General features: G+C 59.9%; 2 protein-coding genes across 2 annotated transcripts; one reads left to right on the top strand and one right to left on the bottom strand.

The window, feature by feature from the left end:
• The first annotated feature begins 505 nt into the window (after positions 1–505).
• Positions 506–22,135, top strand: SMTN (smoothelin). Its single transcript, XM_033075653.2, has 22 exons — positions 506–661; positions 5,569–5,729; positions 5,968–6,061; positions 6,152–6,230; positions 6,324–6,610; positions 8,065–8,167; positions 8,374–8,603; positions 8,729–8,792; positions 9,970–10,068; positions 10,613–10,936; positions 11,884–11,987; positions 13,968–14,084; positions 15,062–15,220; positions 15,313–15,388; positions 15,646–15,810; positions 16,343–16,405; positions 16,560–16,623; positions 16,955–17,125; positions 17,224–17,344; positions 17,416–17,567; positions 18,878–19,052; positions 21,257–22,135. The coding sequence occupies exons 1-21, from the start codon at positions 611–613 to the stop codon at positions 19,020–19,022; spliced, it is 2,829 nt and encodes a 942-aa protein (XP_032931544.1). The 5' UTR covers positions 506–610; the 3' UTR covers positions 19,023–19,052; positions 21,257–22,135.
• A 633-nt stretch (positions 22,136–22,768) lies between these two features.
• SELENOM (selenoprotein M) lies at positions 22,769–24,719 on the bottom strand. Its single transcript, XM_033075654.2, has 5 exons — positions 24,318–24,719; positions 24,200–24,235; positions 24,086–24,120; positions 23,574–23,652; positions 22,769–23,484 (listed from the first exon to the last, which is right to left on the bottom strand). The coding sequence occupies exons 1-5, from the start codon at positions 24,462–24,464 to the stop codon at positions 23,272–23,274; spliced, it is 510 nt and encodes a 169-aa protein (XP_032931545.1). The 5' UTR covers positions 24,465–24,719; the 3' UTR covers positions 22,769–23,271.
• Between the last annotated feature and the right edge of the window lie 2,082 nt (positions 24,720–26,801).

Raw genomic sequence — 26,801 nt, 5'->3', positions numbered from 1 at the left:
CGCAGGGTTTTGGGGGTGCCCTGGGCATTAATCCTGCAGTGGAGTCAGGGAGCAGCTCAAACAGCTCCCAGTGCAGGCAGGGGCATCCCACGGTGTGATCCCCCGGGCCCGGTGCGGACCCTCTGGGCAGGCGGTGCTGGTGGCTCTCTGCCCCGCATCCCAGCAAGCAGCTCCTGCGGGCGGGCGACACTCTGCGGGCAGCGATACACCCTGGGGTGCCACACTAGGCGGGCCAGGCCCGAGTTCCGCTCCACCGGCACCGGGTGGGGCCCGGGACGGGAGTGAGTCCAGGGCGGCACGGCACGGCACGGCGGCTCGTCTCGGTGCCGGTGCACGGCGCCGGAACAGGGCTGAGCACCGGGATACGGGACACGGAGGTCGGGCGGGGCGGGGCGATGGGAAGAGGCGAGGCGGCGGGAAGCCGTGGGGCTGTGGCGCTGCTGCGAGCAGGAACGGGAGCGGAGCGGGGCCGGAGCAGGGAGGGGGGGGCGGGGCGGGGCGGGGCGGGAGCGCAGTCGAACCCAGCGCGGGGCCGCGCCGCCCTGGCCGCACTTTGTTGTCTCGGCTGCCACCGAGCCCCGGCCGCAGCAGCGTGGGCCCGGCGGTCAGGATGTCCCAGGAGAGCCTCCTCGGGATGGACGAGGGAGCGCTGCGGAAGCTAGTGAGTCCTGCGGGTGCTCCGGGGCTCGGGGTACGGTGCGCGGTTCCGGGGGCGGATCGTGCCTAGAGGTGCCTCGGCTCCTTGAACCCCCCGGGCCAGGGGCTGCTGTCCTAGGCGCGGGCAGAACGGGACCGGACGGGCCTCGGGTCTGTCGCTCGGCCGGGGGATTCCGGAGCCAGGTCTCCGGAATGGAGAGAGCGGATGTAACGCTGGCGACCCAACCTTGGTCCCAGGCGGCAGCATCTGGAGGGACCAGCGCTGGCCTGGGTCGAGCTCTGGGCCGGGGTCCCCGCTCTACTCCGGTGATTCCAAAGGCTCTGGCCCCACTGCTGTGGCTGTGCTTGGCTCTTTGCTCGCTACCGCGCCCGGCCGTGCCTCCTCTCCCGGCTCCATCTTCTCGACCGGCGGATCCCTGGGAATCGTTCCCCGATGCCGGCACAGTTCCCTGCTCCCCGCTGTCCCCTTGGGGTTCCCGCGCTGCCGGGGGCTGGCGCGGTGCCAGCTGCACTTCCTGGGCTCTGCCCGCAAGGCTTTGCATCCCATCCCCTCCTGTGCGGCGCCTTCTGGAGCACGGGCCGGAGCACTGCCCCAGCAGCGAGTGCCGCAGTCGTGCGGCCGGTGGGCTTTGGAGGACCAGGGTTTCCGTGTCCCGAAGATGGGACTCAGGATGCTCAGACGGGGCTGGTGTCCCGGGAAGCCCCTAAAAATGCCCAGTTTTGGGCAGCTTCAGAGACCCCCGGCCCGGGGCTAGGGCTGTGCTGGCTGTCCCGGGTGTTGATCCGGGGTGGCCCAGGCCAGCGATGGGGAATGATCACAGCAGGAAGCTGAGTCAGCAGGGAAGGCAGGTCTGCTGGAACAGGAAAGAGTCGGGATGCCGAAGGGAAGTGAGGGCTGTGCTGTGGGTCGACACGGGGATTGCCCCTGGCTGAGCCTCCTGTCCTGCCACCCTCTGAGTGATGACACGCAGACCTGCCGGTGGTTCGAGCTGAGAAGCCCACTTGTTTCTCGTGGGATGATGTCGGGGCCAACGGACCGCCCATCCAGAGATTTGGGGATGAGTGGTCAGGGTGTCTCTCCATTCTGCCAGTGCTCCAGCTCTGCCATGTCCCAGCTGAGGGCCCTGATATGAGCTGGAGCCCCAGGAGCGGTGGTGGGTTCCTGGTGTCTGGCCAGCCCAGGGAGGTGGATCTCATCCTGCAGCAATCACTGTTTCTATGGACACTTTTTCTTTGAAATGCTGAGGCTTTACCTCCCCAAAGCCCTGTGCTCGTGACCCACATCTCCATGTGCTGTGTGGCACAGACTGAGAAAAGCCTCATCTGAGTTGATGCGAGACAGGGAAGGAATTATTCTTCTTCTGGTTAGATTTTTGGCTCCACTCAGCTGGGAGAGGATTAGACCATATAAGGGAAAACTGCCTTTCCCACCACTTCCTCCCCCCTCTGCCCTCCCTATCCCTCCACTCTGCCTTGCTTCTCCTTTCTCCCAAGTGACACCTAGGTAGCAGCATCTGATGTCCCCAGGGAAAATGGATGAAGGAGGCTGGGGGACTTGAGGAGATCCCTGCAGCCCCCTCACTCCTGTGCTGGCTGGGCTGGAAGCTGCCAGAAAGCCTCTGCCCTGCAACTCCTGCCATAGGCATCCATATGATTCCCTCCCCAACATTGTTATCCTAGTCTCAGGAAGCCCAGCTGGGATGAACCAGTGGTGCAGCATAAAGGTGACCAAGGGCTTGGAGAAGCCAGAGGATGGAGCTGTGGGAAATGGGATGGGTGCTACTGGTGGATGTTCAGAAGCCAGAGGTAGTCTGAGCGTTCATGGCTGTACTGAGCTCCAAGCTGAGGTCTGCTGGCCTTGGGCCGGGGAATGCTTCCTCTCCCAGCCTCTCCAACTTTTAGTCTGGTTAATTAAGGAGGATGTAAATTCCCTTGGAGACAGCAGCAGGGTAGGCTTGAACTAGGAAAGTCACTGCCATGAGATTCCCTTCTTCTTATACCTGTCATCCAGTGTCCTTCCTGCTTTCCTCTGCCTCGGGGGCAGCCGTGCTCCCCATGGCTCTTTCCGAAGGTGACGGTGAAGCTTTGGGTTGTAGGAGGTGCTTGATGTGCCAGGCTCTTCCGATATCCCAAAGTGGTTTCCCTGTGGCCAGGCTCCAGCCTCCAAAGTGCTGTGTGCTCTGGCATTCCAAAGAGGTGGATGGATGCATGCATGCTGGGCTAATTGCAGCCATCCTGAAGGAGCTGCCCACTGCACTGGGCTCTGAGCACTGCTGTGGTGGGCACCAGTGGGAAAGCAGCCTATGGGTGCTGTGTGCTGAGGAGGGTGTTTGCTTGGAACCATTAATTTGCTGGCAGCTGGGCAGGGCCCATGGGGCCCTGGCATGTGCCGATCCCTAAGCCTGGCTGTGCTGCCAGGGTTGGGCCTCTTGGTCCCTTTGCAGCTGTTGTGGTTTCCAACATACTTTCCCCTGCCACTGGCTATGGAGTTTCCAAAGCTGCTCATTTGCCTCATCCCAGCTCCCTGCTGACGTGGGCTTGGAATAAAGCATTTTCTCCAGGCCTGCCATTTGTCCTGTGGGGAGAAGCCTTCCAGGACCTGGGTCGTGTCCCTGCTGGAGCCTCCTGGGTAGGGCAGACCCCAGAGCTGGCAGGTGGGTGCCACACAGCACACACTGGTGCCAGCATGTTTCCTGCACCAGGGTCTGCAGTGCTGGTGTCCTATTGTGTCCCCCTTTTCTGGCACTCATAACTTCTGCAGCTGCTGTACACATGCCCCTTCTCTTCCCTCCCCCCACCTTTCCCTCTGCCCTGACCCAGCTACTGGGGCCAAGCTCAGCTTGCCCCTCACTGCCAGCAGCTTATTTAGGGAAGGGCCAAGGCCTTGGCCACCCAATATGCAGTTGAGGACTATTTTCCTGTCCTCAAAACCTTTGGATGGCTGCAGGGAGAGCTGTCCTTACTGCAAAGCTCTGCGTCCAGCCCCTCATTTTGAACTGAACCAAATTCCACCCATCGATGCTGCCCTGTTTGCAGGGAGCCAGGCTTCCTGGCTGGCCAGAGTAGCTGCCATTGCTGCTGGACTATGCCTTAGTCCTGGCAGTAGTTGTCCCCACCGTATGGAGTGGATATAGTGACATCCTTGGGATGTCGGCAGCCATCTGGGGCAGATGGAAAATGAGAGACCCATGAGGATGGAGGGGCTGGTTTTCTCTCCAACCCTCCCCTCTGCTCTGGCAGTGCCATGGCACCTGCTCTTCCCAGCCACTTCCCTTGCTTTGTGGTGGCAGACATGCCGACTCTGGATAAAAGCCCAGAGTGGGCTGCAGGCCTCAGCTCTAGCCAGGATGCTGGAAGGAATGGTACTGCCTGCTGGCATGGTAGGGGCTGCTGAGGCAGGAGGGAAAGAGCTCCCCGACTCCAGGCAGCTCCCCCAGAGGTTATGTGTATTTTTAGAGTTGGTCTGCCCTAGAGGTTGGTAGTCCCAGTCACTGGGATCTTCCTAGTCGGGGAAGGATAATGCCCCCAGCTGGGCTTTGCAGCTGGCAAGAGTTGGAGTACCACAGTTTTAGCTGCTGCTGGGCTGGCACATTGCATCTCTGTGCCTGCTCTGTGCTTGCTGGCTTCATTAAGGTGGGAATGGCTTCATTAAGGTGGGAATACCTTCCCATGTCACCAAGCTCCAAGCAGAGAGGGCAAAGGGCAATAGCTTCTCAAGGTCTCTGCAGACAAGTCTGTGTACAGGTGGTGGTGTGGGGCTCTCAGTGTGGCTCAGTTCAGGTCCAGTCAAGGGACTGACCCTGGATCCCTACTGCAGCAGAACCCACAGAGCCCGGATGGGTGGCCTGTCAGTGACCCATGGGACAGGAAGGGAAGGGACTGATACTCTTGTCCTGTGACACAGCCATGGCTTCTCCCAGTGCAGTGAGGCTTGATGATGACAGCAGCTGCTGTCGGTCATGGGGTTTATTTTTAATGAGTTCCCTGGGAAATCACCTCCTGGGTTCCCAGTGTCACAGCAGCCTTGATGTCCTACAGCAGGACAGTGTGAGGGTAGCAGGGCCATGCCTGCCCTGGCTGGCCTTTCACTGCAGATCTGGCTGCCTTCTGCCCCTTCAACATGAGGGGGTATGTTCATGGCCCTCTGGAAAAACTGGAGCTGGTAGTGGGGCTGGACTGTGACCTGCTCTGGAAGAGGGAGAGCAGCTCTGGGTGCCCCTGCCAGGTGCTGACCTTGGATAGGCTGAGGAGCACTTGGAACACCTGTGATATATTCATGGGGGGCATTTGTGGCAGAGTTGTGGCTGTGCTTCCCACATATAAAGGGTTGGGCTTGGATTTAGGACAGATCCTGCTCATGGATTTGGTTCCAGGAGCTGCCTGCCGTCCACTAGCAGTAGATGAGGGTGGGGAGGACTGCAGGGTGGACAAGATGACCCCTTGGTGTGATGCTGGGGCCCTTTCAACCAGCATCTCCTGGGGAGCATGGGGTGGAAAGAAAATGGGCTCTCCTGTTCCTTTGTTGCTGGAGGGGCTGGCATAGGTAGGAAAACTCATTCCAGAGCTGATGGCACTGGGAGGGGCAGAGCTGCAGGGCACCAACCCTTGTAGGCAGCAGGACCACCGGTAGGTGTTCTTTTCACATGCTTGTCTTTTTGACCTTTACATGCCCAGAGGTCTAGGTGCCACCATGGCAGCCCCTCCTCACCAAGGCTGGTCCCAGCATCCTGCCCTGAGGGAGGCTGTGCCCACTTCCCGTAGTGCCAGGCAGCGTGCACTGGGTATGTGGGTGCCACACACAGACAGTGCCTTTGTCTAGAGCATAGGCAGCTCATGGCAGAGGGTGGCATCAGGGCTGAGACAGGGGCTTAGTGGCCAGAGCCAGTGCTGAGCTCTGCCCTGTGCACCCAGCTGGAGGCCACACTGGACCTAGCTGAGCGGCGCCGCATCCGCTCAGCTATCCGGGAGCTGCAGCGGCAGGAGTTGGAGCGGGACGAGGAGACATTGGCATCCAAGCGCTTCCGCCCAGAACGCAGCAGCCACCGGCAGGACAACAAGGAGAATTGGCCACAGTGAGTCCTGTTGGGAGCTGAGGTTATCCCTGCCTCTGCCCTGGGAGATGAGGGCTGCGGTACCTGGCTCCACTGTGTCTGGGATTTGAGTGAATATGAGGGTGGGAGCAGCCTGGCACAGAGCAGCTTTGCTCCTAGTGGGGCCTGTTGCCTGGATCTGCCAGCGGCCCACAAGGGGGCTTTGCTCGCAAGCGCCCGTGACAGCTCCCAGACGGCCACTGCTCTCAACCCTGCTCAGGTCCCGGCATCTGGAAGAGGAGCAGCAGGCAGCCCTGACTGCCTTGTCTGAGCAGCTTGAAGCCATCACCAGCGTGGAGGAACTGACAAAACTGGTGAGTGACTGTGTGCCAGGGCAGACCGTTTGCTGAGATGGAACTTGTGCTAGGGCTGACCCTGCTTCTTTCCTGGCTTCCCTCTTGCAGCTGCGGGCAGCGGGTGAGTATGAGGAGCGCAAGCTGATCCGAGCCGCCATCCGTAAGCTGCGGGCTGAGGAGATTGAAGGTGAGGCACCATTCCCAAGTTCCAGGGGGGATGCCCTAGAGTGTCTGGGATGTGGGCAGCTCCTTCCTGAACACCACCTTTGCTCCCATCCAGCTGCGACCCTGGCTGGAAATGTGCAGAGCAGCCAGAGGGATGGCAGCAAGATTCCTCCCACTGTGCCTGGGGAAACGAAAATTTTCCAGAGGGAAAATGCTGAAACACCAACCCTTACTGGGAGTGAAGAGAACTGTGGTGAGGGCAGCACCAAGCTTCCAGGCACAGACAAGAGTGGGGAGAGCAGCCAGAAGGATGATGCAGAGCCAGCAGTGTCTGGGCCAGAGGAGAGTGGTTACAGGGAGGCTGTGGAGCAGACCCCTGCCCAGGAGCCCAGAGGCTCAGCGGTGAGTGTGTAGAGCACTGCAGGGGGTGGGACTGTTCAAGATTTCACCCTTTCCTGGGGTTCCTGTGCCAGCCTGTCTGGAGCACAGAGCCCTGGGCAAGCTGTGCTTGCCTGCCCAAAGGGACTGAGGCAGGTGGGACTGGGGTCTTTGGGGACAGGGGAAACATGGCTGGGCTGTGCCAGCGTGGCCCCTGCAGTGGTGAGCTGGGACTGGGGCCTCAGGCCAGGGTGCCCCTTGGGCTTCTCCCAAGGATGCAATCTGATGGGTATCTGGGAGCCCCTTGGTGCATGTGGTGCACTCATATCTGCTCCAGTTCTTGAGGATGAGGCTTTTTGGAGGCAACAGCCATTCATCTCTCCTGCAGAAGTTGTCTTGCGTGAGTAGAAACCTTGACTCCCTGTCCCCCTTCTCGTGATGGCTGTCCCTGCCAGCCTTTGAGGGGCCAGGGCTCATTCTGGAATGAAGCCGGGGGCTTTCTGGATGGGGGAGGGATAAGCTGGTGAGTAGAGCTGGAAGGAATGAGAACAAGCTGGGGCTTTCAGTGTAGCAGGGATGAGTGTGCAGACTGTGTGGTGATAGATCTTTGCATCCAACCCTGTGGGATTGCTCTTTGAGGGTGAGAGTGGGAAGAGGAGAAGCAATGGGTGTACCTGCAGCCAGGTGAGAAGGCGTTGAGTTCCCCCATTTGCCTCTATCCAGCCCTGTTTCTTCCTCCACTTGTGCAAGGGCCGTAGCAGGAGACTGCCAAAGGGATGTGGCCTTGTGCCACCTTTCAGCACCGTGTGCCTCCCCATCCGGATGTGCTGGCGTATTGCCCCCAAGCCCTGGCTGGGCTGGGACATCACTGAGAAGCGGAGAGGGATGTTCTGCTCGATCTGGCTGATTACTACAAACCCAAGGCCATGTCCATCCTTGGGTTTGGGGCCTGGTTCTCCTGTGCCCCCTCAGGGTACAGGCCCCTCTTTGTCTCCCCCTGCCTTAGAGTCATGGTGCTGCTAGAGGCACTGGCACAGCCAGGACTGGCACCTTAGGACACCCTAACCCTGCTAAGACTTATGTCAGAGAGACATCTGACCCCTGTGTTTGGTCCTGTCTCCAGAATATTTCATCATTTGCCAAGCAGGTGCTATGGACAGGGACAGGGTAATGTAAAACTGGGTGTTCATTGCATCATGGAGCCCTGGAGTGCCTGGGCTGGGCTCATAAGGCACGTTTGGGGTCCCCCTTCACTAGACGCTGTCTCCCTCCCTGCCCACAGGATGCAGCAGGGTGTGAGGACACTTGTCCCGCTATGAGCCTCTTGCAGTGACCCCTGTACTGGCTTGTCAGTTCCAAGCAGCATGCAGGCAGGGACCTGGATAGGATGGGAAGGGACCATAGCCTGTGGTCCTGGCTGGAATGGGCCATGGTGGCTCAGTCAGAGACTGGACCAGGGCTAGTTCTGCTCTCCCCAGGCCCACAAGCGAGAGGATGTGGTGGAGCAGGACCATGTCCCAGCTGGGAGGCAGGAGCTGTGCAGCCACCAAGTGGGAGACCCCCAGAAACCCAGTGCTCAGGGTGAGTTCCCACAAATGTCCATGACAAAGTCCTGTCTAGATGTGTGCCTGGGGCCAGAGCTGTGCCTGGCCAGCTGCAGCACGATGGAGGGCATACCATCTCACACTGGTGGGCAGGGCAGCTGGGTGCCTGGGAGGGGCTGCAAGAGTAGGGATGCATTGCAGGCAGCTGCAGGCTTCCTGAGCAGAGCCTCTTCTCACCCACAGCTATGGTTTCAGGGACCCTTGTGCTCCTGGAGCTGCAGCCGACCCCAGAGCCCAATCCAGAGCCTGACGATGGTGGTGAGGACGTGCAGCAGGGCCAGCCCCAGGGGCAGCCCCAGGCAGCCTGGAAGGAAGGGAACCTGGGCAGTCCTTCCAGCACCCCAGAGCCCAGTGTGGCACAAAGTCCCAGAGGGGAGCAACTCATCCCAGGCCAGTCCAGTGGTGGCAGCCAGGTATAAAACTGATGGCAGCTTCTGCTGCCCTCCTTGCCCCGGGCTGGCAGTCTGTGGGTGAAGGCAACTTAATGGGGGGAGCATGTAACATCCAGCTAAGTGCTCTTCCCCTCTACTCCCAACAGCTTAATGCTGGGGTGCACTGCCAGGTGCTGGGGCCTGGTGGGAGACACGAGAGGCCATCAGTGGGTAAGTGTAGCCCTGAGGGGGGTGACCTGAGAGCCGTGTCCCCCTTACAGCTGGGCAGTGCTGCCCCATAGCTCCCCCTGCTCCCCTGTCCTGCAGCATTTAGCTCCCAGGCAGCCCTGGGGACATGACTCCAGCCCACATGTGCTGAGCCAGGAATGTGAGTGCAAGACACGGCCAGGCCAAAGGCCACCTTTAGCTGGGGGCTGACTGCTGCCTAGCCAAGTGGTGGCAATGCCCACACCAGCCAGGGAGCTGGGTGCCAGGCAGGCTGTTTACTGGGGCTCCCACTCTGGCCGGGTTACTGCAGGGCCATGAAAGGGAATCGGTGCCAGTAGCAAACCCTGGCCTTTTGCATTCTTTGTCCCAATAAGGCTGGGAGCTGTGCATGGCTGGCTCTGACCACCCCCACCCTGGGTCCAGCACCCTGCAGGGCCTCCTCACAGTCCCTGAGGGATTCCAGTGGCCAGAAGTTGCCCTCTTCCTACTGCTGGGAAAACCATCCCCATGGCTGTCCCAGGAGGAAATGGGGAAAAACCAAAACACAGCACGCTGCTTCCAGGGCCAGGGGTGCTGCCCTGGCAGGTGGAGGTTGCTGTTCCTCTGAAGAGCCCATGGAGTCTGCTGGCTCCTGGGAAGATGCTGGAGGTGGTGGGTTGCAGTGTGGCATAGCCCTGGGTAGAGGAAGGTATGCAGGATCTGACCCCACCTTGCCTCACCGGGGGCTTAAACCTGGGTTCTGAGGAGAAGCTGAGCCCCCTCCCTCCATGGGCATCAATGACTCCAGCCCCAGAGCAGAGCCCTGCTTGCACCCTTGAAGGCTGAGTCAGCTGGTTCCCTCAATGTGTCTCCAGAGGTGATGGTGTGCCAGAGCCTGGTGAGGATAGGGGTGATCCCAACCTTTCAACACAGACCCCAGGGACCCCTACTGCACTGTTGGGCACAGAGCCTACCCTCCTCTGTAGTGTGGTTTTGCATTGCAGGACAGAGCCCATGCCTGGGGTGCAGGGCAGCCTACAAGTGCTGATGGATTTTGGCACTAAGCTCTGGGGAGTGTGGAGTAATGGGGAGGGAGACCACAGGGTGCTGTGCTGGGGTGGGGGGATGCCAGCAGAACCTATGCCATGCTCACCCTGTGCTCCCCTTGTGTTGTTCCTTCCTTGACCTGTCTCTTCCCAAGCATCAGTGCCCACTCAGGAGGTAATGGGGACGCCGGCTCGCCTGAATACTCACCGGTGGGAGCTGGCGCCATCCTCCCTTTGCCTTGCTGGCCCCACGGGTAAGATCCTAGTAGGGGCTGCTTCCAGCCTCTTGCTTCCTGGAGGCGGGATGTCCCCGGTGGAGCCTGGGCAGATGTGGAGCTTTGCAGTGCCGGGATGCCACAGGTTGCTGCTGGCTGCCCACCTGCTCTTTTGCTTCCTGCCCAGAAGCCCTCCCTCCCTCCCAGCCATGTGCACAAGCATCCGGCAGCAGTGGGGGGAGGGAGCAGAGGCTTTGAGGGGCTGCAGCCACCCTGGAAAATGCTGGGTGTATGATGGCATCTCTGGGGGGCGGCAATATATCCCGTGAACACCGTGGGAGATTGCATGCGTGGTCAGGCACTCCGGGGGCATTGCGCGTCATGTGGGCAACCTAAGGGGTCTGCATGCACATTGCAGCATTCCGGAGCGAGGGCAGCATGCATCGCAGGGCGCACCCCAGGGTGGGGGGCAGCGTGTATCGCAGGGGGCACCGCGGGGCGCTGCATGCAGGCTGCGGGGCCAAGTCCCGGCGGGGACACGCGCAGGCGGCCGCAGTCCGGTGACCCGCGCCCATCCCTGCAGCGTCGCGGCCCGCCGGACCCCCACCTTCCCCCGCCGCCGGCTCGGTGCGGGAGCGCGCGCAGCGGTTCGGGCCGGCGGGGGCGGGCGGCGCGGGGGGGCGGGCCGGGACCGGGGCCGCCCAATGGCAGAGAGGGCCCCGCACGGCCCCCCCAGCGCCCGCTCAAAACGCGCGGGGCAGCGGCGGCGCGGAGCAGCGCCTGGCCCCGCGCCCCGCCGGATCCCGCCTGGACGCCATGAAGACCTTCTTCACCATCGAGATCAAGGATGGGCGCGTGCAGCCCCTGGCGCCCCGCATCACGGCCGCCCCCGGCAGCCAGCGGGCAGGTGGGCACTGATGGGTACGGGATGCGCAGGACAGGTCCAGTGGGCAGATGGCATCTGTCATGAGGCTTGACACTGTCGGGGTGATGGGCAGGGGTGTCATGCAGGGAGGTGGGACTGGAAAAGGTGGGGGTCTCTCAGGAAAGTGTGCACCACAGGGGAATGGACCTGGGGAATCCACTGGGCTGTAAGCGCTACAGAACTGTGGTCCTATTTCGACAATGTGCACAGCTGGGCAGTGGAGCAGGTGGGTGCCCATGGGCAGTCGGGCACTGACAGATGGTGGGCACAAATGGGCAGGTGGAGGCAGGCAGGCTGAGCCAGGCCGGGTGGCAGCAGTGGCATTTGAGTGCTGGCAGCCCAGACGTTGAGCACAGAAGAACAAAGCGTGCCTGGTAGCCCTCATCCTTTGGCCTGCACTCTCAGCCTGCTTGGGGCATCTCAGTTCAGGGAGACCAACTAGCCCTGCAGCCTGTCCCCATCCTCAGTGTCTTACTGTGTTTATGTTTGGGGTCATTTCCCAATCCCTGCCCTACCATGCAGCCCTGCCCTGTCCTCTCCCCACTGACCTGCTGTTTCAGGGGAGCCCATGCTCTGTCTTATCCCACTGCTGCACCGTGTCTGTTCCAGCCCTGCCCCAACCCTGCTTGCCTGCAGATGTGGATGGCTCAGGATGCTCCTGTGGCCATCCCTCTCACCAGGAGGTCTTGGCTCCAGCTGAAGCACTGTATAAAGTGCCTTTTTTGGGGAAGGATGATAAGCCAGGACAGTGAGGGGGTCTCAACTTTCCCATCTCTTGCTTGCCCCCAAAGCCCTTTCCCTGTGCCAGAGCTCAGTGCCAGGGCAGGGTGTGAGGGGCAGGCAGATAGCCCAGTCAGAGCCACTCCCCAGCTGTGGGGCTGAGCCTGTGGGCTGGGTCAGACCCCACATGCCTCTTGCTCCCCTTGCAGAGGTGACTCTGGGTCTGCGGAGCACCCCCATCCATATCACCACCATCCCCAGCAGTGTCAGCAGCATCTGCAATATCAGCAGCGTCAGCAGCAATGTCACCAAGGTGAGTGCCTGGGGGTCTATGGGGCTGTGCCCCACCTGGTCATTGCCTGGCAGTTTCAGGGTTTGGGGTGGGGGCCAAGGACCAAAGAGTTAGTGTAGGCAGCATGATCCAGAGGCTCTGTCTGGTTTTGGTTGGTGCTTTTGTTTTGGTAGGGTTTCTTTCATCCAGAGACCCTGGACTTTGTGTGTGGTTGCACAGCCCACATGAGCTTCCTGCACTCTGGACTGTGCCACCATGTACTCAGACACTTAGGGAGGTGGGCAGAGGGGGACAAGGAATCTTCTGTGGGTCTCCCTTTATTTTGAACACCTTTAAGGGTGGCAGCAGCTCAGGGAAAAACCCATTGCCAACCACCCCTTTGCTTTTCCTCCTGGGGATGGACCTTAGCCATGTGTCTGGGGAGCCTGCCTTGGAGGGGGGCTACTCCTCAAAGGTCTCTAAAGCACCCTGGAGCTGTGGGTTAGGGTGTTGCCTGTTCCTGCTATACCATCTTGAGTGGAGAGTGCCCAAAGCCCCAGCCAGCCTAGCAGGGATTCTTGGGTGCAACTGGAAAAAAAAAAACTGAAAAAAACAACCCTTCTGCAGTGTCTTGTGAGGAGAGAAGGCTGTGACCACCTTGGGGCTGGGTGCACACAGGAGGCAGCCCTTGAAGTGCTTTAATCTGCTTGTGCCCATCTAGGGTAATGCGAGGCGCCTGTGTGCCGCCTTGGCAGGAACCAGGATGTCAAACATGGCTCTGTCTCACTCATGGCCCTGCACGCGCCTGGCTGCCTCTGCAGGAACAGCACTGTGGGTGGCCTGTGTCACTGCCAGTGGCTGTGGTACCACCGATAGCCTGGGGCTAGCTGATGGCTATGGTACCACTGGCTTCACCCCATCCTCAGCCCAACCCCTGCCAGCATAAGGCAAGAGGTGCCCACAGGTGCTGCCTGTAGTGGGGCGACTTCCCTGCACTTGGGCAGGCTTGGCCCAAGCACTTGTCAGCTCTCATTAAGGTATTAGTGGGTCTCTCCAGTGAGGTGGGGGGCCTGAGACCTGTTGGCTGCCTGGTAGAAGACGCAGCTTCCAGGTATGCTCCTGGTGAGCAGGGAGGAGGAAGAGGATGAAGCAGTAATGCTGGCAGCCCTGCCACATAGGGCTTGGGTTGGAGGACCTGGGGGCAGTAGCCACAGCAGCATGTCTTCTCATTGGTGGGGTGCTGCCTTTGCCTGTGCAGGAACATGCTCCCCCTGGGGCAGGCACTGGGCAAGCAAGGGCGTATGAAGACCTAAAATCCATGCTTGGCCAGGGCCAGCCTGGGGCTGGAGATGTGGTGGGTGATGCTGGCCAGGAGTGGGAAGGCACTTGGGCAAAAGAACAGGAGTGGTTGACCTTTTCACGCACCCAGCACTGCAGTGGTCAGGGCTGGTCCCCACCACTTTGTCCCACAGCCCCCAGGCTGGTATCTGGCCCTGGCAACCTCCAGGGGCGAGGGAGGGGCCACTTGCAGCGCTCCCCTTGCTGAGCCACCTGGTCCCACAGCCGGATGCACTACCAAGTGTGGTGCTTGGCTCAGCACCCCTGCAAGGGACCCCCGGCTGCTGGGACCAGAATAGCCCACAGGCAGGGAGCAGGCCAGCCTCCAGCCGGGGGGGTGCCTGGGCCTCTATAAAGGGCAGTGGACAGCTGAGCAGGCCTCGCCACGGCGCCTGCACTGCTACCATGCCGGGGCTCAGCTTGGAGGGGCTGGCGCAAGCTGGGGCGGCTGAGCTGGCAGAGCTGCGGCAGGAGCTGGTGGCATTCCGGGGGGCAGCAGAGGAGAAACTGGAGTGGGCTCTGCAGCGAGTGCGGAGGTTGGCACAGGCACTGCAGACATTGGAGCAGGAGCACTTGGAGTTGCGAGCAGAGCTGGGGCGTCTGGGCCGCCGCCTCGATCTGCTGGAGCCGGGGCTGCAGGCGCCCCCCGGGGAGGACATCAGCACCCTCTTTCTGGAAGCACAGGACCCTTGCGCCCACTTTGAGGGCACTGAGGAGCCCAGTGGCCCTGTGGCCCATCCACCCACTTTCTCCAGTACGCGCCAGCAATCGGTTCTGCATCTCTCCCGAGGCAACAGCACAGTGAGTGTGGGCAGCCCTGCCCCATGACAGGGGAAAGGGAGGGGTCACCAGCCCCCAGGGCTCTTGGGGGTGTGTATAGCCCTGGCACAAGGTGTGACTGTGGCAGTGGTGCATGAGGACACGGCACCATGGGGATCTGCCACTCCTTGAGCTCACTGTGGTGGGGCTGTGCACCCACCTGTTTCACATTCCTGGCGTGTCAGGTGGTAGGCTGCAGGGAGCTGTCTTGCCCCCACCACAGCACCAGGCACAGGTGGTGCCATGGGTGCATGTGGCCAGCATTAACTCCTGCTGATGATTTTGCCATGCATTGGTTACTCGGCCACAGGCTGCAGGGTGAGGTGTGTGTGTGGCTGCTCTGATCCCCTTCTGTCATCCCTGGTGCCTCTGTGCCCTATTCAGGGCCTGGCCCACTGCCTGCTATGCATTGCTGGGGGGTTGTGCTGAAAGGGACTTGGCATCCTGGCTGTGCTTGGGCAGGAACTGTTCTAGATCCTGGCAGGGATGCAGGACAAGGCTCTTGATTTCCTGCACAAGCTCTTCTCTACACTAAGTCCCTTAATTCCATGGATATCCCTGTGCTGCTAATGGCTTGCCCCACTGCTGGGTAACAGCTACTGCCCAGCCCAGAGCCCTGGGCAGCCCCTGCCTTCTGGAAGACCCAGCCACCTCCTACCAGGGAGGATTTGGAGATCTTATGGCAGCCAGACTGGAAGGAAGAGAAGGACTGCTGGGCCCTCCTAGGGCATGGGGTGCTGCAGATTGTCATGCTCCTCTGCCGGCCTTGAGTGCTGCAGATGCTTGCAGCATCCCACCAGCTGAGAGCACTTAGGCCCTATGTGGCACATCCTCTCCAAGGTCCTCACTGCCTATAGCCCTGGGTAGGTCTCAGGGTAATGAGAACCTGGACCATGAGAAGAGGTGTGGGGGGGAGACCAAGCTGGCAATGGCTCAGCTGCATGATGATGTCCTTGCAGATGGAGCCGGAGGTGGTGGAGCAGCACCAGGCACCAAGGCGGGAACCAGAGTTGCCAAACGGCATGGAGAAGGTGCAAGTGAGGGAGGTGGAGAGAAAGAGCAAGCTGAATGTCGAGGAGCTGAGCAAGATTGAGGATGAGGATGTTCTGGATAAGATGGTACCTCCTTTCTCTGGTTTGGGCTCCTGCAAGAAGGTAAAGGGACCTTAAGCTGATGGCAGAAGACTAATGATGACTTCCCCCTCCCGCAGCTGGATCAGACAACAGACTTTGAGGAGCGACGGCTGATTAGAAATGCCATGCGGGAGCTGCGCCAGCGCAAGCGAGGTACGCAGGGATGGTGACCCCTGCTGGGGTCAGACTGGTGGTGGTGGCAATATAGGGTGCTGAAGTGGGGCTGTCCAGCTGCAGGGAAGCAGTAGGGTGTGTGCTAGGTCCTCTACTGGCTTTGCGAGGCCAAGGACATCATCCTTCCCACGAACCAGTTGTGGGCCAGCAGCAGCTGCAGGACCCCTGGTGTGGCAGGAACCATGCTCACCACCCCACCTCCCTGCTGATGCTATCTCCCACTCCACTGTTTGCAGATCAGCGGGAGAAGGAGCGAGATCAGCGGCTGCAGGAGGCGAGGAGCCAATCTGTGGCAGGAAGGGCTGGCCACGCCACAGAGACCACCAGCAGGCAGAGCACTCAGTCAGCCGATGGCTCGGCATGCAGCACCATCACCAAGACTGAGCGTCTCATCCAGTCTAGTATGGGCTAGGCTGGGGGGTGTGCCAGCCCTCTGGGGGCCTTGCAGAATCCTTCCCAGTGCTCTGCAACCCCAGCTCCTTTGCCATTCACTGCATGTCCTGAGTCTGGCTTGACTGTGCTGGGAGCAGGACAGTGTTTCAGAGCTGAGTCTCCGGCTTGCCCAGAACCTGCCTGGGGATAATTAAGGGTTCTGCTCTGGTGACTTCCCTCTGAATCCCCAACCCTGTCAGGATGGCAGGGCCTCATCTGCACCTTTGGCCTGTGTCGTGTCTCCTACACCCCTGCTCTCCCAGTCCCTGAGTGGCTGCAGGGGCTGAGGGATGCCCCAGCTCCCTGCTGCTTTGCGCTTGCCTCTTTGTTCTCTGCCTGAGGGGCACATGCTCTCTGTTCTCCCTCTACCTGCCTCCCTCTGCCTACCACCTGGGACTTCTCCCTGTTGCACTGCATGGGTACAAAGGTGCTTGGCAGCAGCAGGTGTCTGTGGGTGCTCCTTTTCCAAGCCCAGGAGTTCCAGTTGCTCTGTCCATGCAGGTGATGGCACCAAGACCTCCCGTACTACAACCATGGAGTCGAGTTATATGAAGAGATCAGACAGTAAGAGTTTCTCCTGCCCTTTCCCCACAGCATCCTCAGGGTGTAACCCTGGGGCATTGCTGCTGCTGAGCCGTCACTGCCCTGGTGCAGGCAGAGTCCTGCCTGCCTGGCACAGCTCCTGCTCAGGGCCTCTGTCCTTCCTCTCTCTCTGCAGATGGCAACAGTACTTTCGTTCAAACCAAATCATCCTACAGCTCCTCATCCAAAAAGACAGGCAGGTGAGCAGAGGTGCCTGTGGGGACAGCCCCACTGGTCCCTTGTCACTCATCTGCTTGCACAAGCCCTGTGCCCAGCTTGCAGTGTCCCCACTGCAAGTGCGACTCCAAAGCCTCCAGGTTCCTGAGGTACATTCAGTGTGTTCAAAGGTTCTCATGGGTCCTTCCATGAGCAAGGAGATAGGTCTGCTATCTGAGGCCCTTAAGCCACCTCTCTTCTGTCCTAGGGACATGGAGGTCTCCAGAGTTCCAGGGCTGGCTGTGGGCTGAGATGACTGCTTGCCCTCACCTGGGCTGCCCACAGCCCCTTTAGCATTGCCTATCTCTCTCCCAGCATTTTTGACCGTGAGGATGAGAGTGCTTCTCGGCAGAGCAGCCTGGCTGCGCTGGAGCGGCGTCAGGCGGAGAAGAAGAAGGAACTGATGAAGGCTCAGAGCCTGCCCAAGACATCAGCTTCACAAGCACGCAAGGCCATGATGGAGAAGCTGCAGAAAGAGGGTGGGAGGTGAGGCTGGGCCTGGGGCAGGCTGGTCAGGGCAGCAAGTGCTGTACAAATAACAATAACCTGCAGCTGTGGATAACACCTCATGTCTCCTGCCACAGTTCAAACCCTGCAGCATCACAGACCACTGTGCAGCGCTCCTCCAGCTTTGGCGTGCCAAATGCCAACAGTATCAAACAGATGTTGCTGGACTGGTGCAGAGCCAAGACCCGGGGCTATGAGGTGGGTGCCACCTCCTCTCCCTGTCCCAAGGCCACTCACTCTGTCCCTTGGTAACTCTGTTGCCCTCTCAGCATGTGGACATCCAGAACTTCTCATCCAGCTGGAGTGATGGCATGGCCTTCTGTGCATTGGTCCACAATTTCTTCCCTGATGCATTTGACTACAGTAAGCTGACACCCCAGAACCGCCGCCAAAACTTCGAGGTGGCCTTCTCTTCTGCAGAGTACGTACCTCTCTTGCCATCATAGGGACTTAGGATGGCTTGGAGCAGCTTGGGGTGGCTCTCCTGCTCGCTGCTGGGGTGAGGGGGGACACGTGGAGGTGATGGTGCTGGAGGTGGGTGCCTGTAGGTGTCACTCCCCCGTGCAATGCAACAAGGTTAGATGCTGTGGGGGGCAAGCAGCAGCTCTGTGGGCAGAGTCACAAGAGGCCAGTGCAGCCTGGTCTGGTGTGTCAAGGGTGGGTACGGGTGTCTGGGCTCCTAGGTGTGGGGCAGAGCACCTAAAGGCAGAGTAGCAGCCCCATGAGCCCACTTGGCTTCAGGCGGTACATCCCATCCTGGGCTACCAGGTGTGGGACTGCAGCCAGTGGGGGGAGCAGGATTTGGCTATGCCAGGTGCCTTCCTTTCACAGTTGTAGGGGCTCAAACACCATTGCAGCTTCTCCAGTCTCTTCCCTTCCCCTTTTGCTTCTGGTTTTTCTGGGTGTTGAGAGATGGGAATGCGCCCAGCTGGAGGGCTGGCAGCCAGCCCCTCTCTCTTTCCTTCTGTCTCTCTCCCACCCACTTACTCCTCTCCTCCAGCACCCTGCCGGGGGCAGGGCTGGGGGTCCTATCCTACTGATGTCCAAGGTGGCGGGGTGAGATGGGGACTCCCGCAAGTTACCAGGGTACCGTGGTGCTGTTTGGTGGAGCGAGAAGGGGGCTGCGGGCCTGGCGCTCCTGTTAATGGATTTTTTGCCTTAATTGGGAAACTGGTGCGCGGACTTGAGAGAGCCATCGATCTCTCCGGCCTGGAAGCCAGGTGGCCTCTCGTCCTTCCTCCTCCTCCAGCTCTTGTGAGCGTCCTCTCCCGAGCTTCCTGCACCAGGGCTGTGCTGCGTGTTCCAAGTGGAGCTGGGCAGGAGGGCGGGGCTTGCCCCCCCCGCCCCATCCTCCCAGCGGGTCTATATAGGAGCTATATAGAGCGCCGCTCCACTCTGGAACCCGCTCCCCGAGCACCTGGCGTGCCAGAACACCTCACTCGTCCTCCTCCTCCTCCTTTTCCATCTGTCTTTCCCTCTGGACTACACGCCTTTCCACGCCACTCACCTGCCCCTCTCCCCCTTGCTTGTGCCCCCCCAATATCACTGAATGGCCTTGGCATGGGGTGCCTGGAGCCCTCCTGCCCCTGCATTGTGCATCCACAGAGCATGCCAGAGCGGAGCAGCTGCCAGTGGGATGGGAACTGCACTGATCTGTGTCTCTTGTTTTCTCTTCCTTCCCTCCCTGACTGGGCTGCGGTCACTGGCTTGCCCCTCTCTCCCTGCACCCAGGAAGCACGCGGACTGTCCGCAGTTGCTGGACGTGGAGGACATGGTCCGGATGCGTGAGCCAGATTGGAAGTGTGTGTACACATACATTCAGGAATTCTATCGCTGCCTGGTCCAGAAGGGGCTGGTAAAAACCAAAAAGTCGTAGCCCATTGTCAGCCCCCCCCCAGGACCAATGGTGAGAATCTTCCCCTCCAAGTACTTGCCCACGCCCCCACGACCACCAGGACTTGGCAGGGAACTGACTGCCTTGGCTGTGGATGAGGCTGGGGGATGCTGGTGGGTGAGGGGTGAGTGCTGGCAGTGCCAGACAGGGCTCAGCAGGAGCTGGGCAGAGACAGCTGGTTGGGCTCTGGCCTTCTGGAATAGTGCCTATGGGGGTTTGGGCAGGGGAGACTGTGTCACCCTGGAGTGCTGTTTGTTCTCTGGCTGTAGGGAGGGCAGTAGTTAGAGCCCTGCCCCCATGGCTGAGCCTGACCCAGGGATCAGCTGCTGGGATGCCACTCAAGGTGTTCTGAGCGATGCTGCCAGAGTGTGGGTGAACCCACAGGATGCTGCAGCATCACAGCTTCCACTTCCTGCCTCATTCCCCTGCCTCAGGGTGCATGCCCAGCTCCAAGATGCTGCCTGCTCATATATGGGCAGAAGCAGGAGCCTGGAAAGTGTGACTCACGGCTCAGGTCCTGCCTTGTCCTGCAGTGTTTGTGCCTGTCTCAGGGCACCCTGACTGGTGCTAGAGCTGCAACTCCCCAGCTCTGCACAGTGCTGGCACACCAGGGCCCAAACAATGGCTTTATAAGGGTAGAGGCACTCTCTGTGTGCTGCCATTGCTCCGCCATCACCCCTTAGCCAGGCTGGCAATGGCAAGGGCTTTCCCAAGGCCCCAAGCATCACTCCACTCATCCCCACGGTGGTGAAGAGGATCAAATCATGAGGTGGGGCTCATGGTGCCATCCAGCCTGTGGGTTTGGAGCAGACAACAGAGACCTAATAGGATGGCAAAGGCCCTGGGACCCAGGGTGGGGGGCTCTCCTGGGCCGTGGTGCTCCCCAGGGGCTGGCACTGGCTGGGATTATTCCTTGGAGTGGGACTGTTCTAGAGGGCCAACATTTGTAGTGGGGCTACTGCAGGAGGGGAGAGGGGGAGATACAAGGCTTGGAGGGTTGAGGGTGCTGTCATGGTAGATGGGAAGCATAACGTTCAGACCCTCCTTGTGCACCTGTCTTTGGGGGCAGAAGCCTGCCTTGGGGCAGAACATTGAATGGCCCAGGCCAAAGCAGCTGAACTGAGCATGGCGGCAGCAGGTACCGCGAGTTTGTGTCAGCACCGCCCCCAGTGCCAATGCAGCCCTTGCCCCAGCAGGAGCCTGAAGAGGGGCGGTGCCTGGTAGGGATGTGGGGCCGGGGCAGGGCCAGAAGGATTAGCAGCAGTGGCAGGTTGGCTTCTGTGCCCTCCACCCCTTCTCTCCCAGAAGAAAGGAGAGGGCAAGAGGTAGCCAAATCCCCTCTATGCCCTTCCTGGCTGTCATCATGGCTCCTAATTGTGTTGTCAGTCCCTTCCAGTACCCAGGGAGCCCTGACCTGGGGAGAGACATGGCCCAGGGAACTGGATGGGTGGCAAGGCAGAGTGGGCTACCCCACCAAAAGGGCAGTGGCAGAGGCCCAAGGCTACTATGGGGATGGGGACACAACCACAGCTGATCCGCCAAGGCCCCACAAGACTGGTAGCTGCTAGAGTCGGGTCCTGCATAGAGCCCCACACTGTGGTAGGACAGGGAGAGGAGATAGACCAGGTTGAGTGAGCTGAAGCAGGGCAGTGACCACTCCAGCACTATGGTGTGCTGGGCCTGGGGCAGGCAGCCCCCAGGCTCCGGTCTGGCACAAAGGAGCTGGGCTGGCAGGGCTTGAGGCAGGAGTAAGGGGCAGCATGTAACGAAGACGACCCCCTGCTTTCCCTGAACCACTTGGTAGCATTTGAGACAGGGGCACAGCAGACACCTGCAGCCAGGCTGGGCTCTTCCTAGAGGCCATCAGCATCAGCTAGAGGAGCAACAGGAGGAGTGTGGGCACGGCTTTAGCAGGGGATGACTGCCGGCACCAAGAAGTGGGACAGAAAGCACTGGGGAAACAAATAGTGCAGACAGCTGAGCAACCCATGCCCTGGGGCAGGCACCTCCCAGGGCAGACAGCGGGTGTTCTTCCCTGTGTCAGGAGCTGATGGACTGTGGGTCAGAGTGGGATGGGGGGGGTGTGTGGAAGGAACTGAGCAGGTCTGAGAGTAGCCTTGCCCACACCAGCAGGCCCTGACCAGTGTGGGGTGCCCACACCAGGCCCCACAGGGGATAGCCTGCTTGAGGCCATGCTGAAGGCTTCATCTCTGCAGGACGCTGGTGGACTGCGTGCCGCTGGTGGAGGTCGAAGACATGATGATCATGGGGAAGAAGCCTGACGCCAAGTGCGTCTTCACCTACGTGCAGTCCCTCTATAACCACCTGCGTCGCCACGAGTTGCGCATGCGGCAGAAAGAGTGCTAGAGCCTGCCCTGCCCGCCCCCACTGCCACCCTCACCCCAGAGCTGCCTGCAAGCAGAGCTGCTTGCCTGGGAGGGTCTGGGGGCCATGGGTCTGGCACTGGGGACATGAGAACTCTTCCACCAGGGTATCCCCACACCTCTGCCTTGGAAGAGCTGCCTTCTGTCTTGGCGAGCTGTGGGCTGACCCTGTGGGCAGAGCCAGGTGGGTGCTGCTGGGGGTGCTCCCACCTTGGCTTACCCCCCATGCTCCAGCCTTTTAAGTTATTTGTTCTCCAGGAATTATCTGCCCTGCAGGCACCATCCCTGTGTCCCTGGGGTGGCCTGGGCACAGCTGTACAGTCCAGCCAGGGTCATGGTACATTCAGCAGGCAACATCTGTCAGTGCTTCCCTTGGCCCTCTGCAAGGCAGCCTCTCTGCCCACTGCAGGCCTTTCTTGGTGTCACCTCCCTGGGGACAGCTCCACAACCGTGCCAACACCCTGCTTCCCACCTCCACGTGCACCTGGGGCACTTCCACATTGGGAGCACCTGTGGGCTGGGGTGTGGGGGGCAGTGGCAAGGGGTCCCAGGGGAGTGCAAGGCAAATAGAGTGAGCTGGGACAACTGCCCCTGCTCTCCTCTCCAGCTCAGGGCCCCCGCGTGCTCAGCGCCGCTCGCCCCTCTGTCACATCTCTACACCCGCGCTGACACGTGTACTAACACCAGCCAGATAATAAAGGTTTATCTAGGGCACTGCCTCTGGCTCAGGTCCTTCTGCCAGTGGCATACTGCACACCACAGTGCTTGGGGAACGCTGGCAGTCCAGCTGCTGCCGGTCCCTCTACCTGCAACTTACTGCTTACCCAGCCTGGAGAGACGCCGGGGCGTGTACTGCTCCTTGCCTCATTGATGATGTCTGCAGCTGAACCAACCTGACTAGGGTTCAACTCCCCCCATTGCTCCTAGGCTTGGCACAAAGAAAAGATCCCACAGGGCCAGCAAGGCTGTGGTCAAGTGCAGCTGTGCCCCACTTCCTTCCCTAGCTGAGGGCCAGATGTCACCACTAGGCCAGTACAGTCATGGGGTTTTGGTTCAACCCTGCAGGACTTGCTCGTGGGCTCATGCCCCTCCCCCTGCACCCTGTGAGAGCAGCTCATCCCATGCCATGGTGCCCACCACCTCACCTCTTGATCATGCTGGGGAGGGGTGGCACAGGAACAGCACAGTTGGTCTGTAGGTTGGTTTGTGGCTCACCAGCAGTGACTGACTGTGCCATCTTCTCCTGCCTCTGTGAGAAGCTCTGGGGCACCCAGCTATCCTTGGAACAGAGCAGTGTGGGATGCATGCCACTGAGCTCTCTCTGAAAAGATTACACAATGCAGATGACTGCAAACAAAAGCTTTACTGAGAGCTGGATATGACATAACCCTGCTGGGGGATAAAGCCCCTTCTTGGGGCAGCTCTCCCACTACTGGGACTCAGCACATCTACCCTTAGCACCTGGCACTTTCTGCTAAGGGTTTCATCCTGTCCCATGCAGGCAGGATACCGCTGCCTAGTGCTCAGAGCAGCTAAACCTTTGGGCACAGCAAGGGACTGTAAGGAATGCTGTTCCTCCCAGCTGGCCAAAGATAATGGGCTCCAAGGACAGGTGGGCATCAACCAGCACACAGGACCCTTGGAATGCCCACAAGTGCCCAGGAAGCCCCTGCTTTAGGCTGGATCTGCCTAGGGCATCCTTGGGCAGAGGCTACACAGCACCAAGCAAGAGTGGGGCGGAAAAAACCTTTGCCACCCTGTAACACCACCCCCAGCTATCATAACACCCTCATTCCCTATACTGGGGACTGGTTGCAGGGCCCTATCCCAAAGTGTGACATTCCTTGCTAGAGGTCTGGGTGTTCTTCCTTGTCACGTTTGGGTGGGGTCTTGCCATCAGCGGTTGGCATTTGGGGGTGCAGCAGTATTGGCAGAGGCTTGGCAGGGGCAAACTGGAACTCCTCTGGCACAGGGGCATCAGGCGTCTCCTTGCGGTAGAAGCCCAACTCCTGCACCAGCTGGTTGATCTCTTCCCGGGTCATGTCGCTCAGAGGAATTCTCTGCACCCAGACAGGGGCTGTAGCCTGGCACCTGTGGGGCACTGACCAGCCCAGGCCCTGTGGAGGCAGGTGCCACACTGCCCACTCACCTCTAGCTCCTCATACCGGTGGCCAAGGAGCACAAGCTCAGGGTCGGCACCAGGAAGGTGTTTCATCTCCAGGTTATGGCTGGGCAATGTGTTAAGGAGTGGGCAGCACTGGTCAGGCCCATACAACCCTTGCCCCATTCCATCCTTCATCACATCCCCTTCTATCCTCTGTCACATCTCACTCCCGCCTATTTTGTACCATCCTCCATCCCAGCCCATCTTCTCTCATATCCTTCTATTCCCTTCCATACCATCTGTTCTGTCCCCCATCCCACCCCGTTTCCCACATAATACCATCCGATTCTCCATCACATCCCCCAACCTCCATCACCCATCCTCCACTCCTCACCAAACCCTGTCCTTCATGCCACACAAAACCCCATCCTCCCTCAGCCCGTCTCCTCCCACACACCATTCCGTCGCATCTTGTCCCACACCCATCCCATTGCATCCCATCCCATTGCATCCCATCCCATCCCATCCCCAGCGTTGAAGCCGCCGCCGCCGGGTACTAGAGCGGGATGTCCTGGGTGACGAACGCCTTCACCTGCGGAGAGTGGCCGGCCGGGCCCGGCTGAGCGTCGGGAAGCCCCAGCTCCCCGCCCCAGCCCGGCCCCGGTACGTACCTCCCTGAGGCGGTTCAGCCGTCACCCGCCGCACGTCTGCGGGAGTGGACACTCCGTCAGGCACCCGCCGGGCACCAGCTGACCCCCGGAGTGACCCGCGGCCCCCGCCCGCGCTCACCTCCACCTTGCCGCGGGCCAGGTCCCGCAGCACGGCCTCGCGGAGCCGGGGGTGCTCCGAGCCGCCTCCCGCCGCCGGCGCCGCCATCAGCAGCAGCAGCAGCGACAGCCACAGCCCTGGACCCGGCCACGACGACAACGCCAGCATCGCTCTCGCCGCTGCCACGTCCAGCCCGACTCGGGCATGCGCGCGGCACCGCGCATGCGCACCCAGTCGCTCGCAAGAACACGTGCGTGCGCGCAGGCAGGGACATGCGCGCAGGCGCGTTCACACACGTGTGCGCACGCGTGAGTGCCGTGTGAGGGGAGCCTAAGTCCCGGGGGAGCGCACCGTGCACAAACCGGCACCGTACAGACCAACGGCACCACCCACAGCAACACGCACAGAGCAACACACACACGCACACACACACACACACACACACACACACACACACACACACACACCCACACACCCACCCCCACACCCACACCCCCACACACACACACACACACACACACACACACACACACACACACACACACACACCCCCACACCCACACCCACACCCCCACACACACCCCCACACACACACCCACACCCACCCACCCACCCACCATGCACAGACCGGCACCACACAGACCAACAGCACCACCAACGGCAGCACACACAATGCGCAAACCAGCACCACTCAGACCAACAGCACCATCAACAGCGCCAGCACACACACAGCAGCACACACACAGAGCAACACAGAGACACTGTGCATAGACTGGCACCACGCGAACTAACAGCACCACCAACAGCGCCATCACACACACAGCAACACGCACACGCTATGCACTGACCAGCACCACACAGACCAACACCATCACCAACAGCAATACACACACAGCAACACACACCTTGCACAGACCGGCACCCCACAGAGCAACAGCACCAACATACACACAGCAACACGCACACACACACACTGTACACAGACCGGCACATGGAAACCAACAACAGCAACACATACAGAGCAACACACACAAACAGCTATACATACACACAGAACACACACACCCCCCACGCACAGAGCAACACAGAAACAACACACACCAAGAGCAGCAACACACACAGCAACACCACATGCCAGCACATGCATACCAACAGCACACAGCAGCACACACCGTTCCCACCAACCCTGCACACAACACCACACACACCCCAACACCGCACACCATGTGCACGGACCAACACACTCCAACACCTCACACCCCAACACCACACCCACTATCTCACACACTTGCACCGCACACACCCCCATGACACCAGCACTGTGCATTTCCACAGTATGCTCACTGATACCACATAGTACAAAGACACACGGAGACACCCAGGTCAGAGTGTGTGCATTCATATACAGCAGCACACACACACCCACACACACGCATCCCCACACCATTCTGCATATACAGCTGCACACACACACACACACGCACAGTTGTGTGCACACAGCCCTGCATACATTTAAATGCAGTCTGCACAACAGCACATGTGCACACATGCTGATTTACGTGTACACCCAGCTGTATGCACACACTATGCACACACACACACACACACATCTGACGTACACGCATGTGCAAACCATCATGTGCACCTGCACACACCTACCTAAATCCCTACTGCACCCCCCACAGCTGCACATAAACACCCATGGAAAGGCACATCCCAGATACAGGTCATGGGGTTTTGGATTGGGGTTTCTCTGGTCCCATCATCTGTTCAGGCAAGGTCACCCAGAGCCAGGGGCCCAGGACAGTCTCCATGTGGCTTTTGTGAGCATCCAAGGATGGAAACTGCACACTTTCCTGGGCAACTTGGGCCAGGGAAAAGTGTTTCTGACATGCAGAGGGACCCTCCTGCATTCTAATTTGTGCCCATGGCCTCTGGTCCTGCCCCTGGACACTGCTGGGAAGAGCCAATCTCTGTCCTCTACACTTCCTCTCAGATATTTATATACATGGATGATATCCCCCTGAGCTTCCTCTGCTCTGGGAGGCACAGTCCCAGGGCTCACAGCTTATCCTTACATGAAAGATGCTACAGCCATTCCTCCTTGGGGCCCTTCACTGGACTCCCTCCAGCATATCCATGTCTCCAGGACTTGCTCTTGGGAGCTCTGCACTGGACACAGGCACCTCTGTGACCTCCTGTGACTTGCTGACAACACCCCCAATACAGCCCAAGATATCATTCACCTGCTTTGCCCTGAGGAGACAGTGAGTACATGGTCAATGTGGTGCACCCCCTCATATCCCTCTGCAAAGCTGGTTTCCAGCAAGATGGCCCCCAGCATGTCCCAGAGCAGGGTTGTTCCTCCCCAGGGGCAGGACCCTGCATGCTCCCTGGTTGAGCCTCAGGAGATTCCTGATGGCCCATTTCTCCAGCCTGTCCAGGTCCCTCTGGATGGACACATGACCCTCTGGTTTTCCAGCCACCCCTCCCAATTTGCTGTCA

Source organism: Catharus ustulatus, chromosome 18, assembly GCF_009819885.2.
Source record: "Catharus ustulatus isolate bCatUst1 chromosome 18, bCatUst1.pri.v2, whole genome shotgun sequence".
NCBI classification, from domain to species: domain Eukaryota; kingdom Metazoa; phylum Chordata; class Aves; order Passeriformes; family Turdidae; genus Catharus; species Catharus ustulatus.
The sequence above is the reverse complement of the archived record's forward strand: the minus strand, read 5'-3'. Positions and strand labels throughout refer to the sequence as shown.

Excerpts from the sequence above, each read along its gene's own strand:
- SMTN (XM_033075653.2), top strand. The coding sequence starts at position 611 with ATGTCCCAGGAGAGCCTCCTCGGGATGGACGAGGGAGCGCTGCGGAAG. Across the intron at positions 8,168-8,373 it reads CCAGAAACCCAGTGCTCAGG|CTATGGTTTCAGGGACCCTT; the intron begins GTGAGTTCCCAC and ends TCTCACCCACAG. Across the intron at positions 15,811-16,342 it reads TGAGCGTCTCATCCAGTCTA|GTGATGGCACCAAGACCTCC; the intron begins GTATGGGCTAGG and ends CTGTCCATGCAG.